This window comes from Ceratotherium simum, chromosome 2 (assembly GCF_057802395.1).
Source record: "Ceratotherium simum simum isolate JZ-2026a chromosome 2, ASM5780239v1, whole genome shotgun sequence".
Taxonomy (NCBI): Eukaryota; Metazoa; Chordata; class Mammalia; order Perissodactyla; family Rhinocerotidae; genus Ceratotherium; species Ceratotherium simum.
Window position 1 is genome coordinate 55,067,253 of NC_141901.1, and position 16,534 is coordinate 55,083,786.

Consider the following 16,534-nt stretch of genomic DNA (forward strand, 5'->3'; position numbering starts at 1 on the left):
TATGTCGTAGTTGCACATCCTTCTTAGTTGCTGTATGTGGGACACCACCTCAGCATGGCCGGCCAAGCAGTGTGTCGGAACTTGCCCAGGATCCGAACCCGGGCCGCCAGTAGCGGAGCCCACACACTTAACTGCTAAGCCATGGGGCCGGCCCCTCTCTGGAGTGTTTAAGAGCAGGGTTTTGAAGCCAGGCTAACTGTCACTTTAGTTGCATGCCTTTGAGCAAGTTAACTTTTCTAAACCCTGATTTCCTCATCTGTAAACTGAGGATAATAATAGTATCAACTTCATAGGATTATGAGGACTGAATGAGATGATATGTGTAAAAGCTTGCAGCAACATGGGAGCTAGCTCAGAGTGAAGGCTTAATGAATTTTGGCCATTGTTATTCTGAGAGGTCCCACAATAAAGAAACCTGTTTAACTTTTTTGTGTGTGTGTGAGGTAGACTAGCCGTGAGCTAACATCCGATGCCAATCCTCCTCTTTTTTTGCTGATGAAGATTGGCCCTGGGCTAACATCTGTGCCCGTCTTCCTCTAGTTTATATGGGACGCTGCCACAGCATGGCTTGACAAGTCGTGCGTTGGTGTGTGCCCCAGATCCGAACCTGCGAACCCCGGGCCGCCGAAGCAGAGCGCGCGCACTTAACTGCTGCGCCACCCAGCTGGCCCCGAAACCTGTTTAACTTTAATTCAGCTTTTCCTTGTCTTATTTGACTAAGCTATCATTTTTAATTAAAACATTGTTTTAAATTTTATAATCTCTAGTAACGTCCCTAGGAAATAGTGTTTCCTAGCATAAACTTTGTAAAAATATTGCTGCAGATAAAAATCTTAGAAAGTATTATGGCATACATGGCCAATGAATTTTTCTGTACTTTTTTCTCATCTCTAGGTGGTGCTCTCCAACTATAGTAAAAATAATGACATGTGTATTGGAATGTTTTGGTTTTTTAAATTTTCTATAGAGACTAACACTTGACCATTTTGTTAAAGTGACGTGCCAGACAAGAAAGGGATTTTTCTTCTGACTTAAAAAAAAATTATTGAGGAATTCTGGATGAAAACGATGTATAAATAATAAGCCTCAAAATTTATTGATTTATAAAGCTCACTCATAATTAAGCATATTTTAGCATATCTTGTCAACAGCATGTAGAAGTCTAAATAAAGAGAATAAACTATCTTTAAACAGCTGATATAGTGGAAAAGGCATTGATCTTGGAACCAGGAGGTTTAGTTTTGAGTCTTGACTCTGCCACTTACTAGCTGATAACTTTGGGCAAGTCACATAAATTCTCTGAGTCTTAATTTCCTCATTTAGAGGCTGGCCCTGTGGCTTAGTGGTTAAGTGCGTGCGCTCTGCTACTGGCGGCCCGGATTTGGATGCCGGGCGCACACCGACGCACCGCTTGTCCAGCCATGCTGAGGTGGCGTCCCACATACAGCAACTAGAAGGATGTGCAGCTATGACATAGGACTATCTACTGGGGCTTTGGGGAGAAAAAGGGAAAAACAGAAGGAGGATTGGCAATAGATGTTAGCTCAGGGCCGGTCTTCCTCAGCAAAAAGAGGAGGATTGGCATGGATGTCAGCTCAGGGCTGATTTTCCTCACACACGCACAAAAAAGTTTCCTCATTGATCGGGGGGGATTTGTTGTTACTCTTTTTTTTTTTTTTTGGTGAGGAAGATCAGCCCTGAGCTAACATCCGATGCCAATCCTTCTCTTTTTTTGCTGAGAAAGATTGGCCCTGGGCTAACATCCGTGCCCGTCTTCCTCCACTTTATATGGGACACTGCCACAGCATCATTTTGACAAGTGGTGCGTCGGTGGGCGCCTGGGATCCGAACCTGCGAACCCCGAGCCACTGAAGTGGAGCACATGCACTTAACTCCTTGCGCCAGGGGGCTGGCCCCCTGTTACTACTCTTTTTAAACCGGAATTTTAAATTTACAAAAATTAGGAAATTCAAGTAACATTTTAAAGGTTAAACTATGTCATTACGTTTGCAATATTGATAAGTTTTATTAGAAAAGGTTGTTATTGGGGGCCGGCCCCGTGGCTTAGTGGTTAAGTGGGTGCTCTCTGCTACTGGCGGCCCGTGTTCGGATCTGGGCATGCACCGATGCATCACTTGTCTAGCCATACTGAGGCAGCGTCCCACATACAGCAACTAGAAGGATGTGCAACTATGACATACAACTATCTACTGGGGCTTTGGGGAGAAGAGGGGAAAAAAAAACTGAGGAGGACTGGCAATAGATGTTAGCTCAGGGCCAGTCTTCCTCAGCAAAAAGAGGAGGATTGGCATGGATGTCAGCTCAGGGCTGATCTTCCTCACACACACACAAAGAAAAGGTTATTATGTTTATAATTTCTTTTACTACCTGAAATGAGGAAGCTAGCTGTGCTGCTTTTGTTACTACTACCTGAAGGGGTAGTGTGCTTGGGAGGTTGAAGAATAGCAGCAAAGCCAATTGTCTAACTAATTATTACAAGTGAAAAGATCATTCTGAAAAGAAAACACAAGATCCAGTGGAAGTGTATAACACAGCTTTCTGTTCTGTGGAATCAGGAAAAGTTCCCTGAGGACGTGTCATTTAAGCTAAAACCCAAAGGAGCCAGGCAAAGGGAGTTGAGAAAGCTGAAGTGTCCAAATAGGAAACATTCTGCTAATTCAGCACAGAGAGCTTCTTTTGATTCCTCTTTTTATAACAGTGATAAATCATGGAAACAGAAAGAAGTGAATAGCCTGGTTTTTCAGTAGTTCAATTTGGGAATCAACCTGGCACTTAACGTACATTAATAATACTGCCAAATACTGGAGTGTGCTTGGTTGTTCAAAACGCACTTATAATTCTTGTTAACCATATTTAATAGGTAGGACATTGAGGCTTTGAGAGGTTAGAGGTTAAGTGACTTGCCTAAAGCACACAGCTAACATATGGCTGAATTGGGAGTTAAATGTGGGCATTCTAACCCTAGTCAAGTGCTTAATCCACCATGTTAGATGTCCCAAAATTGTTTTTCTTCTAATTATACTACAGATAGAATAAAATGACAGTGTAACATAATAAATTATTTATAGATTAAACACTTCTTATTGTTTTTTAATGGTTTATTTACAGATGTGTTTCTTCTAGTTTTGCCTAAGCTCGTCTAATGACAAAGCTATGAAAAAGGTATTTCAGTTTTGCTTGGCATGTGTTATTGGAGAATCTTGTGTTTGGTTATTTTTTGGAAGGAGAGCACATTTAAAATGCTGAATGAAACAGGAACATCTTGAGAGAACGTTTTGATTTGAGCTCATATATCTGCTGATCAATTCTATTATAAATGAAGGATTTTTTTTTGTTTGTCATAGGTATTTGAATGGTGGTACTTCCATAAGCATGGCACATCTTTTATTGAGCAAGTATCTGTAAACCATTTGCGACCACTGATGGGAGGAACAGAAAGCATTTCAGAGCCAGGTTCTCCTTCCAGGAACAGAGAGAGTGAAACTAGCAGACACAATTTGTCAGGTGACTACTTACCTAATGTGTTTTCAGAGCTGTATAGTTAAGACTGTGTTTGGCCGTGAGAGATAGAAAATTCACAACAGCATAGAGAAGTTTGTTTGTCTTTCATGTCAATATAGGTAATCCATGGCTGATATGGAGAGCAGTGATCATCAGAGACTCACTCCTTCTATTTTGTTAGCGTGCCATTTCCAAATGCGGTTTTTCCTTGTGGTCCAAGACAGTTGCTTTGACGTCAGCCATCATATCCAGATTTGAATCAGCAGGAAGGAGAATAGGCCGGGAGAAGACACCCTTTCCCCCCACCCCACCCCACAGTAGCCAAGAACACTTCCCAGAAGTGTCGCGTACTATTTCAGCCTAACTTCCTACTGGGCAGACTTTTTTTTTTTTTTTCTCCCAAAGCCCCAGTAGATAGTTGTATGTCATAGTTGCACATCCTTCTAGTTGCTGTATGTGGGACGCGGCCTCAGCATGGCTGGAGAAGCGGTGCGTCGGTGCGCGCCTGGGATCCGAACGTGGGCCGCCAGCAGCGGACTGCGTGCACTTAATCGCTAAGCCACGGGGCCGGCCCGCTACTGGGCAGACTTTTGTCAAAGGGCTGGAGTTATCTGTAAGGGAGGCTAGAAATTGTAATCATTTTCTCAGTGTACATATGCCCAGCTAATAATCAGGAGATCTTATTAGGTAAAGGAGAGAACAAAGACGATTAGCATCTCTGCCAAGAGAGCAAAGTTAGGAAAAATACTTTTTATTTTCAATGTATTTAGAAAGACATCAAAATCTCAGATATTTATGTATGATATGCCACTGTCATAATTTAATTGTAGACTATTCCTCTGTATCCAGTAATACAAAGTAAATATTAATGCTATGCAATTAGGAAAGTAAAATTTTCAAAGCCAAATAGAAATGATATTTTTGGAATATTGTTCCTTTCATTTGGTATAGATAATAATCGTACAGTAATAATACAAATGAATTAATTCCATAGATTGCCATAATATCTCATTTGTTCAATAAACCTAACCACTAGAGTTATATTAGTTTAGTAGAAAAATACTACCTGAATGCAGTTGCTGGCACTTAAGTGTAGTCGAGGAAGGTCTCTGAGAACATACCATTTAAGCTAAGCCCTGAAGCACGAGTAGGTGTTGATTAGGAATACTAGAGATGAGGTTGGCAGCCATTCAAAAGTACAGGAAGGAATAACGGTAATTTTCTTTCCTCTTCTCCTTTCTCCCCTTTCATAAAATAATTGCAGAACTCCTAAGGATGAAACATATTAAGATGAATATGACATAGATCTGTCCTCAAGAAGCTCAGTGTCCAGTATGTAAATAATTATAAGAATAATGCATTATCTAATCTTATTCCCTGTTGTAAGATTGAGTATACCATTTCGTGAGAGTGAAGATAAGCTTAAAAACGTTCTAGCTTGGTAGAGGATACAGACATATAAATAAGTGATGGCAAAAGATATGAAAGATGCTTTTATAGAGTATATAGAAGATACTGTGGTGACAGAAAAGAGGGGTAGTCAGTTATTGGAAGAAGGGCCACAAAACGTTTCACAGAAGAGATGCTTGGGTTGACCTCAAAAGTGAGTTAACGTTCTCCTTTGGTTCAACTTTCTCTCCCTGGGTAACTGCATCTCATTCTTTAATATTAACTTCCATGGACATATATGCTGAGGGAAGCAATTTTAAATTTCTACCCCCAAGCCTCTAAGTTTTTAGACCCACATTTCTAATTCTTTGCTAGAAATCTGCACCTTTAATAGCCCCAAGCACCCTGAACTCACTTTCTCCAAAATGAAACTAATTATCTTCTTTCAAAAGTGCTCCCTCCACAATCCTAAAATCTGTTAATGATATCCAATTCCCATACTAGAAACCTTTGAGTTGTTTCAGATTATATCTCTTTTGTTTCCCCTTCCTTCTTCAAACAATTGACCCCTATCATGTTCTATTGATTCCACTCAAAAATTATCTTGAGGGGCCGGCCTGTGGCTTAGCGGTTAAGTGCACGCGCTCTGCTACTGGTGGCCCAGGTTTGGATCCCGGGCGCGCACCAACACACCACTTCTCCGGCCATGCTGAGGCCGCGTCCCACATACAGCAACTAGAAGGATGTGCAGCTATATGACATGTAACTGTCTACTGGGGCTTTGGGGGAAAAAAAAGGAGGAGGATTGGCAATAGATGTTAGCTCAGAGCTGATCTTCCTCAACAAAAAGAGGAGGATTGGCATGGATGTTAGCTCAGGGCTGATCTTTCTCATTAAAAAAAAAAAATTATGTTGACTCTATCCTACTTTCTTTTATTTCAATGTTTGTTGCCCCATATCTATCCCCTTGACATTTCTTTCCTAGACTATTGCTATAGTATCCTAACTGGTTTGTCTGCCTCTGATACTTCTCCTTTTAGTACATCCTCTTCCCTTACAGTGTAAGAAAGTGGTTCTCAAACTTTTTGGATTCAGGAGTTCTTGACACTCTTAAAAATTATTGAGGACCTCAAAGAGCTTATGTTTATATATATTGATTATATCCTCAGTATTTACCATATTAGAAATTAAAACAAATTTTAAAAATATTTATTTATTAATTATTTTAAATATAACAATAAACCCATTGCATGTTAACATATTTTTATGGACTGAACTGTGTCCCCTCCCAAATTCATATGTTGAAGCTCTAACCTCTTATGTATCTATATTTGGAGTTAGGACTTTTAGGAGGTAATTGAGCTTAAATGAGGTTGTTAGGGTGGGGTCCTAATCTGATAGGATTGGTAGCTTTATAAGAAGAGGAAGAGAAACAGTTCAATTTCTCTCTCTATTATGTAAGGAGACATGTAAGGAGACAGGGAGAAAGCAGTCATCTGCAAGTCAAGAAGAGAGGTCTCACCAGAACCTGACCCTGTTGGCATGCTGATTTTAAACTCTCAGCTCTCAGAACTGTGAGAAAATAAATCTCTGTTGTTTAAGCCACCCAGTCTATGGTATTTTGTTATGGTGGCCTGAGCTGACTATTATGAAAAATAATTATATTTTCCAAAACAAAATTTTAGTCAAAAGACTGCCACTCTTTTACATTGTTTAAATCTCTTTAATGTCTAGCTTAATAGAAGACAGCTTATTTTAATATCTGCTCCTGCATTGTCTTTTGTGATATGTTGTTTTGGTTGAAGTATATGAAGAAAATTTGGTCTCACACTGATATGTAGTTGGAAAAGGGAGAGGTATTTTAATAACCTTTTCGGAAAATTGTGGATATTCTTTTTTGACACTACACCAAAACTTAGTAAGAGTTACTTTCTTAAACTTTAGTTGCAACGTGGAATCTGAAGCTGTACCAATTAATTTTTCATGCTCTGTTATGTTAAAATCTATTGGTATATCTTACATTTTGAGTAAGTCTTTTACTTATGCATAATTTTATAACATCACACGTTGGTCATTTAGAAAATACTCGTTCACTGAGTTATGCCTATCTTCCAAATGTTGGCACATTTTATTGTACAATTTTTAAAAATCATGTTTGTTAATATCACTGCCAAGCTCATAGAAAAGCCATTCAGTATTGGGAAATTGCCAGGCTCATAGCAAAATTCTAATATTTACTTTAAAGCTATGCTGTGTGATTTTATCATACTTCCGCTGCTTAGAATGTTCTTCATCTGGCAACCTTCTACTCATCTTTTACAGTGAGTTAATGTTAGTTCAAATATCACCTCCTTTCTAAAGCCCTCCCTCATTTTCCCAGAGCAAAATCAATCGCTTCCTATATTTCTCTCAGGTCAAAGCATATCTCTACTGTAGTACTTATCACACAGTTTAGTGGTAGTTTACATGACTAACTCTTCTGCTACATTTAATTCAATTAAACAAGCTAGTTCCAAATGCTGTGCTAGGCTCCAGGAATGCAAAAATGATCAAAGTTTTTTGTTTTTTTTTTTTTTTAAAGATTTTATTTATTTATTTTTTTCACCCCAAAGCCCCAGTAGATAGTTGTATGTCATAGCTGCACATCCTTCTAGTTGCTGTATGTGGGACACGGCCTCAGCATGGCCGGAGAAGCGGTGCATCGGTGCGCGCCCGGGATCCGAACCCCGGGCCGCCAGCAGTGGAGCGCGCGCACTTAACCCCTAAGCCACGGGGCCGGCCCAATGATCAAAGTTTTAAGAGCTCATATTTCAAAGGGAAAAACTGAAAACCAAACAGATAATCACATTGTAATATGGTAAGTGCTGTAATTGAATTATGAACCAAATGCTATGGAGGCACAAGTAAGAGAATGACTAGATTTAATTGTATGCTGTGTGACAGCAGCCTTATTCATCTTTGTGCTCTCTGTGGCTAGCACTGTGCTTAGCATACAGTGACTATACAATAATTTGGTTAATTTAAGATTTAACTGCATTTGATTAAACTGTCTCATTTTCCCCTTTTTCCCCTTTGTTTTTTAGAATGCAAGGTATGGAGAAACCCTCTAAATCTTTTCAGAGGAGCAGAATATAGGAGGTATTACATTTTGCTTTCAGTATAATTATGGCCTTGGTTTTAGAGTAAAAGTATTATGGAAACATTGGTTTTTATAAATATATCACAGCTCTTCTAGTTGGAGATACTGATATATAATAAGGTAAAATGATTAGCCCAGGGTTTAGTTTTTTAAACTGTATTTACTTTTATAATCATGACAAACATTGCTTCAAACGATATGTTTGTGATACATAATATATATACATTTGGCTCCTGGTTTATCACAGAAAGCCTTTTCAAAGAATTCATGAGATGAAGAAAAAATTACAAATGTCAGCGTATTCCTATGCATCTGAGCTCATTTTCAAAATTTATTTGAGGATTCGCTAAAAAATATCAATATGAATATGAGCTTCATTTGTGCAACGGTACAGGGTGTAGTGTTTTTATACTGCATTTTATATTGCCATTTCCTATCTGCACTACTGTGTCCATTTCTTTTCCAGTTTTTACTCTAAATGAGAAAACATCTTTTGAAACTTACAACCAAAGATACTTTACTTTTGTTTTGAGAAGGCTGTGTTTTACCTGGAGGTAGACTGGGACGTGTTATTTAATTCATTGAACAAGGAACATTATGTGTCTACTGTGTATAGGCACTGTGCAAAATGATGGAGATACAAAATGATTAAGCAGTAATCCCTGTGCTTAAGGACTTGATATTGTAGGACAGTCACCTCCTGGGAAGTGAAAGCTAGGCTTTTCTAAGAGATGGCATTAGCCTGTATTAAGGAATTCTTCAAGAAACAAGTCCTTGAACTTCTCACAGTATTTATTAAAAAGTTTTTAGGCTGTTCCTTGTTGTGTTATATAGTGTCCTCTTCATGAAGATCTTAAAGAGAAATTTCTTATCTTAGTATCAGGAATATTTATGCTTCTTTTTGAATGATTAGTTTATCTTTACATAAAAGTATAGGTTGCATTGGTAATCGTTATGTGGTTCTAAAAAGCTTAAAGTCATATTGTAGCCAACCCTTAGCAAGTGCATAGAACTCTTTGGTATCCATTTCATATGTTAGCTTCATTCCAGGCTCCCTTTTATGGCCCGATCCTTGTTTTTACTTTACTTGAGTCTTTTTTATTTACTTCTAATTTATGTTATTGATATTGTACATGATATTTTTAATTGCTTAAATCATTTTGGGAATAATGCAGATTGTTGATAAATAATTTTTTGTGGTTTTAGAATGTGTAGCAAAACTTAGCTAAGTGAACAAGGATTTGTTTTTTCTCTTCATGCTCATTTCTCACAAAATAGCTAAAAACTTTATTTTTTTTATTTTTTAAAAATTTTTTATTTATTTATTTTTTTCCCCCAAAGCCCCAGTGGATAGTTGTATGTCATAGATGCACATCCTTCTAGTTGCTGTACGTGGGACGCGGCCTCAGCATGGCTGGAGAAGTGGTGCGTCGGTGCGCGCCTGGGATGCGAACCCCGGGCCGCCAGCAGCGGGGCGAGCGCACTTAACCGCTAAGCCACGGGGCCGGCCCGGCTAAAAACTTTAAATAGCAAGGCAACTTATACTATTAAATAACTTAAAATCATTGATCATATATATAAATACCACTTACAATGTGCTTTTAAAATGCTTATTTTTCTGATTATAAAATGTATGCGTATTCATTATGGAAAATGGGAAAATAAAGAGATATATAAAAAAGAAAGTAAAAATCACCTTTTCCTACCACTAAGTGGTAACTGCTAGTAGTATTTCCATCCGGTCTCTCTTCTGTATGCATATATAGAAATAAAACTTGAACATCATAATGTTTATAAAGTTTTACATCCTTCTTTTTTTCTAACACAATGTGTGAATTTCCTACAGAATTTCTCCAAAACATGAATTTCTTCAAAAACATGATTTTTCACGCTTGTACTATGTTCTATTACATGGAGGTAACTTACATTACCTACTGCTCCCCTGTATGGGTCACAGATTATATTTCACTGTTAACATTTACACTAGAAGGATATCTTTATATATATATATAAATATATAAATATATATATATATATATTTAGCCACATCTGTGATTATTTCCTTAGAGTTGATTTGTAGCACTGGGATTAGTGAAACAAAGGGTGTGAACAGTTTTTTTTTTGTTTTCCCTTTAATCTTTTCTTTTTTTAATTATGGAAAACTTCAAAAATAAACAAAAGTAGGGAGAATGATATAATGGAATTCCATATACCAATCCCCTAGCTAGATGTGAATATTTTTAAGACTCTTGATAGATATTACCTAAATGGTTTCTGGAAAGAGAAATATAAATGCCAATTTACATTTATACCAGCAGTATGTGTGAGTATTACATTTATATCCTTGACAACCTGTATTTGCCAATTTGATAGGTGAAAAGTAAAAATGTCATTTTAATTCGCTATTTGTTAATTACTAATGGGATTGGACAGTTAAAAATGTATTTATTAGCCAGTTTGTTAACTTGCTATTAATTATTGTGGGTTTCAGGGGAATCTGAAAGTTTAAATTTCTAATTTAGTAAAATCTGGAAGGAGTTTCTCTTTGCTTTCATGCTTTGAAAGCCCTTTACCATTTTGACATCTAGTAAAAATCTACCTGTGTTTTTTCTAGTTTCTTTGTAGTTTTACTTTTAATATTTAATTGTAGCTCACTGAGAATTTATTTAATTATATTTAGTAAGGTATATGTCTAAGTCAAATTGTTTTATCCCTTCAAATCCAATTTTGAAGCACTGTTTGTTGATAATCTAGCCTTTTCCTTTTTAGTTTTTGATGTTTTATTATTGTACTCTAAGTATTTTTTGTATAAGCTATCTCTTGTTTTACTGATTATAATAAGCTTTTAAAACATCCTAAAATAGAATTTGTAACAGTATATTTTTGAAATTTAAGGTAGTGTCTGTTATAGCAGGCAAACGCTCTCTCTCATGTTCAATTTACATATTTTCTTGTGTTTTGGTAAAGATACACTTGGGTGACTGGTAAAGAGCCACTTACATACTATGACATGAATTTGTCAGCTCAGGACCATCAGACCTTTTTCACCTGTGACACGGACTTTTTACGTCCTTCAGACACAGGTACGTCATATCTGTTCATGGGATAAACAGTAGTCATAAAAATTATTTTAAAAGTTCTTTAAAATTATCTGTTATAATATACAAAGTTATTTGGCTTGGAGTTGTTTGCATCATTGATAAGAAACCAGATTAAATTGAAACTAATTATGATTGTAAACTAGGTTGTTATATTACCTTTACTTCTTATAAAGAATTTAAAGTGTTTTATAAAAATATTAAATTGCTTCTTTTAGTACTTAAATAACCTTTCAGATCAAATACAGCAACTGCTTATGCAGAGAACAATGTACCCAGTTTTGGTCTGGGAAATTAACACCTGCAATTATACATAAAAGAAAAGAGTAAGACAAAGTGTAAACATTGGGGAATGGCATGTAGAGAAAAATGTCATAAGTTAGAGTCATATGACTTCCAGTCATAAGTTAGAGATGCACGTACAATGGTGGAAGATCATAGAAATGTCTATGTTTAGTACTCTCTAAGCTCTTCTCTGTGAAAGAGAGTATTAAGACTGAAATGTATGGCTTAGAGACAGAGATCTGTATCACAACTGTTCTTCTACTTTGATTGCCCTCTCCCTCCTTACCTATCCTACTTTTAGCGTTCCTACTTTTATCCTTTAAGATCCAAATTAAAAGTCCCATTCACGAGAAAGCTTTCACTGGGATCTCCTGTCTTCTCTGTAGTTCAGTACTTAGTCCAAACCTCAATAAAATAATTTTAATTAATTTGTTCAACCACAAATATTTATTTATTAATGTTATCATGTTGCTTTAATGTTTGTCCTCCCTAAGATGGTGTGAAACTTTGGAAAGCAGGGACTGTATTCTCGTCATTTTTGAATCCCTATCATCTAGCACATTGCCTGGCATACTGTAAATGTTAATATTTATTCTTTGATGAAAATACAAATAAATGAATTGCTTGGTGTCACAGATGTCTTAAGCAATTTCAGTAATAATAGCTAACACTTGTATAGCACTTATTATGCACCAAGCACTATTCTAAGCAATTTATATAAATGTACTAATTTAATCTTCCCAATCATTTTATGAGATAGGTACTGTTATCAGCCTCATTTTAAAAATAAAGGAACTTAGGCAAAGGGGAATCAAGTAACAAGCGCTAAGTCACCTAGCTAATAAATGATAAAGTTGGGTTTCAAACTCAAGTCTGGCTCTTAACCACTACACTGTTACTGCTTCTACTCACCACATGGATATGCAGAAGAAAATCACCAATAATAAGGGTCTGAAAACTAGCCAGTTTTCCACCATTGAAGTGAGTTCATTGTGATATATCTCTGCTGTATTAAATATATTAATGATAGATGGTAGCAGGAAACCCAAAGATCTTTGCTGTGGTTACATAAAACAGTTTAATTGCAAAAAGGAGAAAAAGGAATTGCTTTATGTTTATATGCTTAATGTTTATATTAATGGCAAAAATGTAGGTATTAGGGAAATAACAGCAGTGGAAAATCAGTATTATATGTTAACTTTGAGGACTGAGGTGACTCTGGAAATTAAGGCTTCATCTCCTTTTCATAGGCAGAATTGCAGACATTGGCAGGCTTTTCACATAGCACCCATGGCTACCCACTAAAGCTGTGGTCTTAAAACTTTTTTGTTCATAGACCTCCTAAAAGAATTTTGAAAAACTGTGTATCCCTTCACACATTTTTAAGTTGATATCATAAGGTTAAATAATTGTAAAGAATGTGATTTTTGACATACTGTATAGACATTTAAAAATAAAACTAGAATGCCCTATATTTAAATGCATCTCAAGAATCTAATGACTTGATAGCCACCATTATCCATTGAAAAATACATGAACAAATACTCTTTAACAGTAATAAATTTTATATAAGACCTTTTTTCTCCTTTTAACTCATGTCCATTCCACAACTCTATATGATTTTATTATAATTATTTTATACTTGAGAGTCTCTTATCACACTTATATGCTTTTACACAATAAAATTTTTTGTACACATTTTTTAAAATTTAAATATCCTTTGATCATAAGGTTCTAAATGGTATCATGTACTTTATATTTTTGTCAAATCCTTGGAGCTACATATTTGGCTCTTTCAACTTTGGAAAATGTCCTTCATATAACCTAATTAGCTGGATGAGTTCTCATTGTCAATCCTATCAATCAAGTCTGACAGAGAAGTCTGACTTCATTTTTCAATTCAAATAAACATGTTAACATGCATCTCTCTTCTGAATTCAGATTCTAAGATAGAAAGATAGATAAGTCTTGGAGCTTTGCCTAGGGGTTATCACTTGGCCAAAATAAGGTTCCACTGCCTTTATTATCCCTTACTAATGCCCCCTTTGCCTTATTGTGAGGGGACCCTCCCTTAGGAGCAATGCATGTTTTGATAGTAAGGGAAGAGGGGTGCTGATAAATGGAACTGATAAAAATTATCACTGCCTCCTCATGCTACAATATACTTGAATTCAGAGCATCCAGGGGCCAGAATACTCTACTTCTAATGCCAAGCTTCACTGTTAAATAAGTAAAAGGCAGGAATCCCTATTATAGGTGCCTTGATTAAATAAAAATGGCTGCCCCAAACCTGAACTTTGAATTGTTCCTTTGGCACCTGGAGACTTTTACACTCTAGGGCAACGCACCTTGGAAAGATTCAGGATAGCTGAAATGTAAGCCTTTCTTTTGTAAAGTAGGAGAAAGGATTCTATCTTTTGGGGAGTAGGGTTCCTACCCCGATGTTGGGTAGGAAAGGAAAACAGCATGATGCATAGACCAATCAGAGGAACATTCTTAAGGTAGATCAGTTATAGGAAAGAATCGTATAAAGTTGAGGCTTTAGAAATTGATCCTCTTAAAACCATGTGTCCCATTGTGGTCTTTGCCCAGTTCCATGTACTTCTAGAGGTGTGCATAATCCCAGCTAAAGACTGAACTGAAGGATAGACTTTATCTGTGAATGATAATCCAGAAATGGACTATTGGTTCCATAATGATCTTTTCAAACACTCACATAAAGGTAATGATTTATAACTGTAGTTTTATATTCAAAAAAGACAAATGTGTGTATATGTGTGATGTGACAAATTTCTCTTGACTATTGTCATCCGTAATTACTAAATTAGTTGATTTTGTTATTGATTTGTTTATCTGAGACAGAGGACAAACATATCTTCGGGGCCAGCCAGTAGTATTTTTTTGGATAATTTGTGTTCATGGTATTTTTTTTTTCAACACTTAAAAACCAGGAGATTTAACATTAAAATCCAGATTTATACTTTTTGAAAATTGGAAAATATGGCAAAACTAGAGCTGCATTTCCACTTGGCAGCAGTCAATTAGATCTGAGCTGTGACTCTCCCCTTTAGACAATGCATGTGCTTTTAGTTCACTCATTTATGTTTTCTGCCTGGTCTTTGTAGGTATTTATATTTGTGACCTCGACCTTGGCATAAATGCTAGTCTCTTTTCTGCTTGTTAGCATATTAGAATATTATTTAACTTGAAAAATAGATAAAATAACTGCTTGTATTATTTTTTTAAGCATATCAGTAGTTCTTAAACAGGACAGTTGAATACCAAATCGGCATTTTGCTTTAAATCATTCCTTAACCTTGTTTTAGAAAGAAATAGATATTTTTCTTCCTCTACTTTATTTCCCGTTTTCCCTTTGGCTTAGAACTGCACTGGTTGTGAGGAATAATCTGAAAGACTGGATAGAGCAATTGAAAACATAAGAATAAGAAAAAATGCTTAATGGTGGATTCGATGACCTGACTAGAAATAAAAGAAATGAAAATGAAAATGAGGTAGTTTTCATGTATTAAATTAGCAAAGATTGATACTACTCAGTGTTGATAAGGAAGTAGGGAAACAGTCACTCTCCTTCACTGCTTGAAAGAATGTAAATTAACACAATTTTATTGAGAGGAGTTTGGGAGTATATATCCAAAATCTTTTAAAAGATGCATACATTTTAACCAACCATTCCACTTCTAGAAAGGAAATATTTGGTCACGTACGCAAGATAGATATTGAAAGATGGTTATCACAATATTTCTATATTAGCAAAAAATTGGGTGTAATTTAAATGTCCATCAAAAGAGAATTGGTTAGATAAATTATGATATATACTTAATGTACTAGAATACTGAATAACCATTTAAAATGTTGGTAAAGATTCAGTGTCAAAATTTGACTTGTAAATATCATGTAACTTATAGAAGAGACCCCCATCATCAGAAATGGCAAGTCTAATATTATACTTCATTTTTATGTAATATTTTAATGTTACGGCAAAATGCTATTCTTTACCTGGTTATTATCAAATGGGTGCTGACTTACATCGATTTGTCAAGTTCAGGAAGCATTAGCTGTCAGCTAGCTGGTGACATGTTTGGTATGAGAAATGTATTTTTGTTACACAAGTAGAATATATTGTCTCCTTTTCTAAGCCAAGACTAATATTTTGTTTCCAAAGGAAAATTCAAACATTTTCCACATTATTCTTTCTGGACAGTTGTAGGTTTTGTTCCAAAAGCAACATTCATAGATTCTCTGTTTTTCTTATCAAACTTAAAATAGGCCATATAGTTTTGTGAATCTACTTTATTTATTTGTTTACTTTTTAAAAATCTTTACTTAGTGTGAAATTTTCATTTTGACACAGCAAATGGTAGCAAAACAACTATTGTTATTCCAGAGAGATTCTAATTCAGGCTTTTTTTGAATCTTGGTAGAGACTGACATTTTCCATAAATGTACTATATTCTAAATTAATTTTTTGCCCCTTTTTATACAAAATGCAAGTTCAAACATTCTTCCTAGATCAAATCATTGAGTAGACAAAAACTTTGTTTTTAAGTGTTGTGTATATTTTTAACAGTTTCATAGAACCTTTTCAAAATGATAAAAGAACTGGAATATTTCATAGATTATAATCTGATGTCACTCAAACTCAATTTTAATGTGCATTTAGATTTGTAAATATTCATGTATAATAATGATGCAATTAAATTAAGTACCTTATATGTTGTTATTCAAATAAATCAGAGAAAGAATATGTTTATCTTTATTACATGTGAAGCTTCCAAATTTAATGTAAATTTCTCATAAGATTAATGTGAGCTAGCACCCCACTTCCTTGTTTCTGATGTTCAAGAACATGTTATTTAAATCTTTGTTGTCTCTCCTAGCTCATTCGTCATACATTTTGCATAAGATTATTTATGTTTACCATCTCATCTACTTTTTGAAATATTTTTCCTACAGTTATGCAGAAGGCATGGAGGGAAAGAAATCCTCCAGCTCGAATCAAAGCAGCCTATCAAGCTTTAGAATTAAACAATGAGTAAGTTTGAAATATGTGGAAAATAAGTTTGTTTTGAAGGAAACCCAG

The 16,534-nt window shown here is 35.7% G+C and overlaps 1 protein-coding gene across 5 annotated transcripts in view; it reads left to right on the forward strand.

Annotated features, from left to right (window-relative positions):
* The window catches only part of ST7L (suppression of tumorigenicity 7 like), a 155,259-nt gene that overhangs the window by 3,366 nt on the left and 135,359 nt on the right, over positions 1 to 16,534 (forward strand). For all 5 annotated transcript variants that reach the window (XM_087445453.1, XM_087445464.1, XM_014780023.2 and 2 more), the window contains exons 3-6: positions 3,366 to 3,525; positions 7,995 to 8,049; positions 11,018 to 11,133; positions 16,408 to 16,486. In XM_087445453.1, the coding sequence (XP_087301579.1) occupies positions 3,366 to 3,525; positions 7,995 to 8,049; positions 11,018 to 11,133; positions 16,408 to 16,486 (410 nt within the window). The remainder of the gene's footprint in view (positions 1 to 3,365; positions 3,526 to 7,994; positions 8,050 to 11,017; positions 11,134 to 16,407; positions 16,487 to 16,534) is intronic.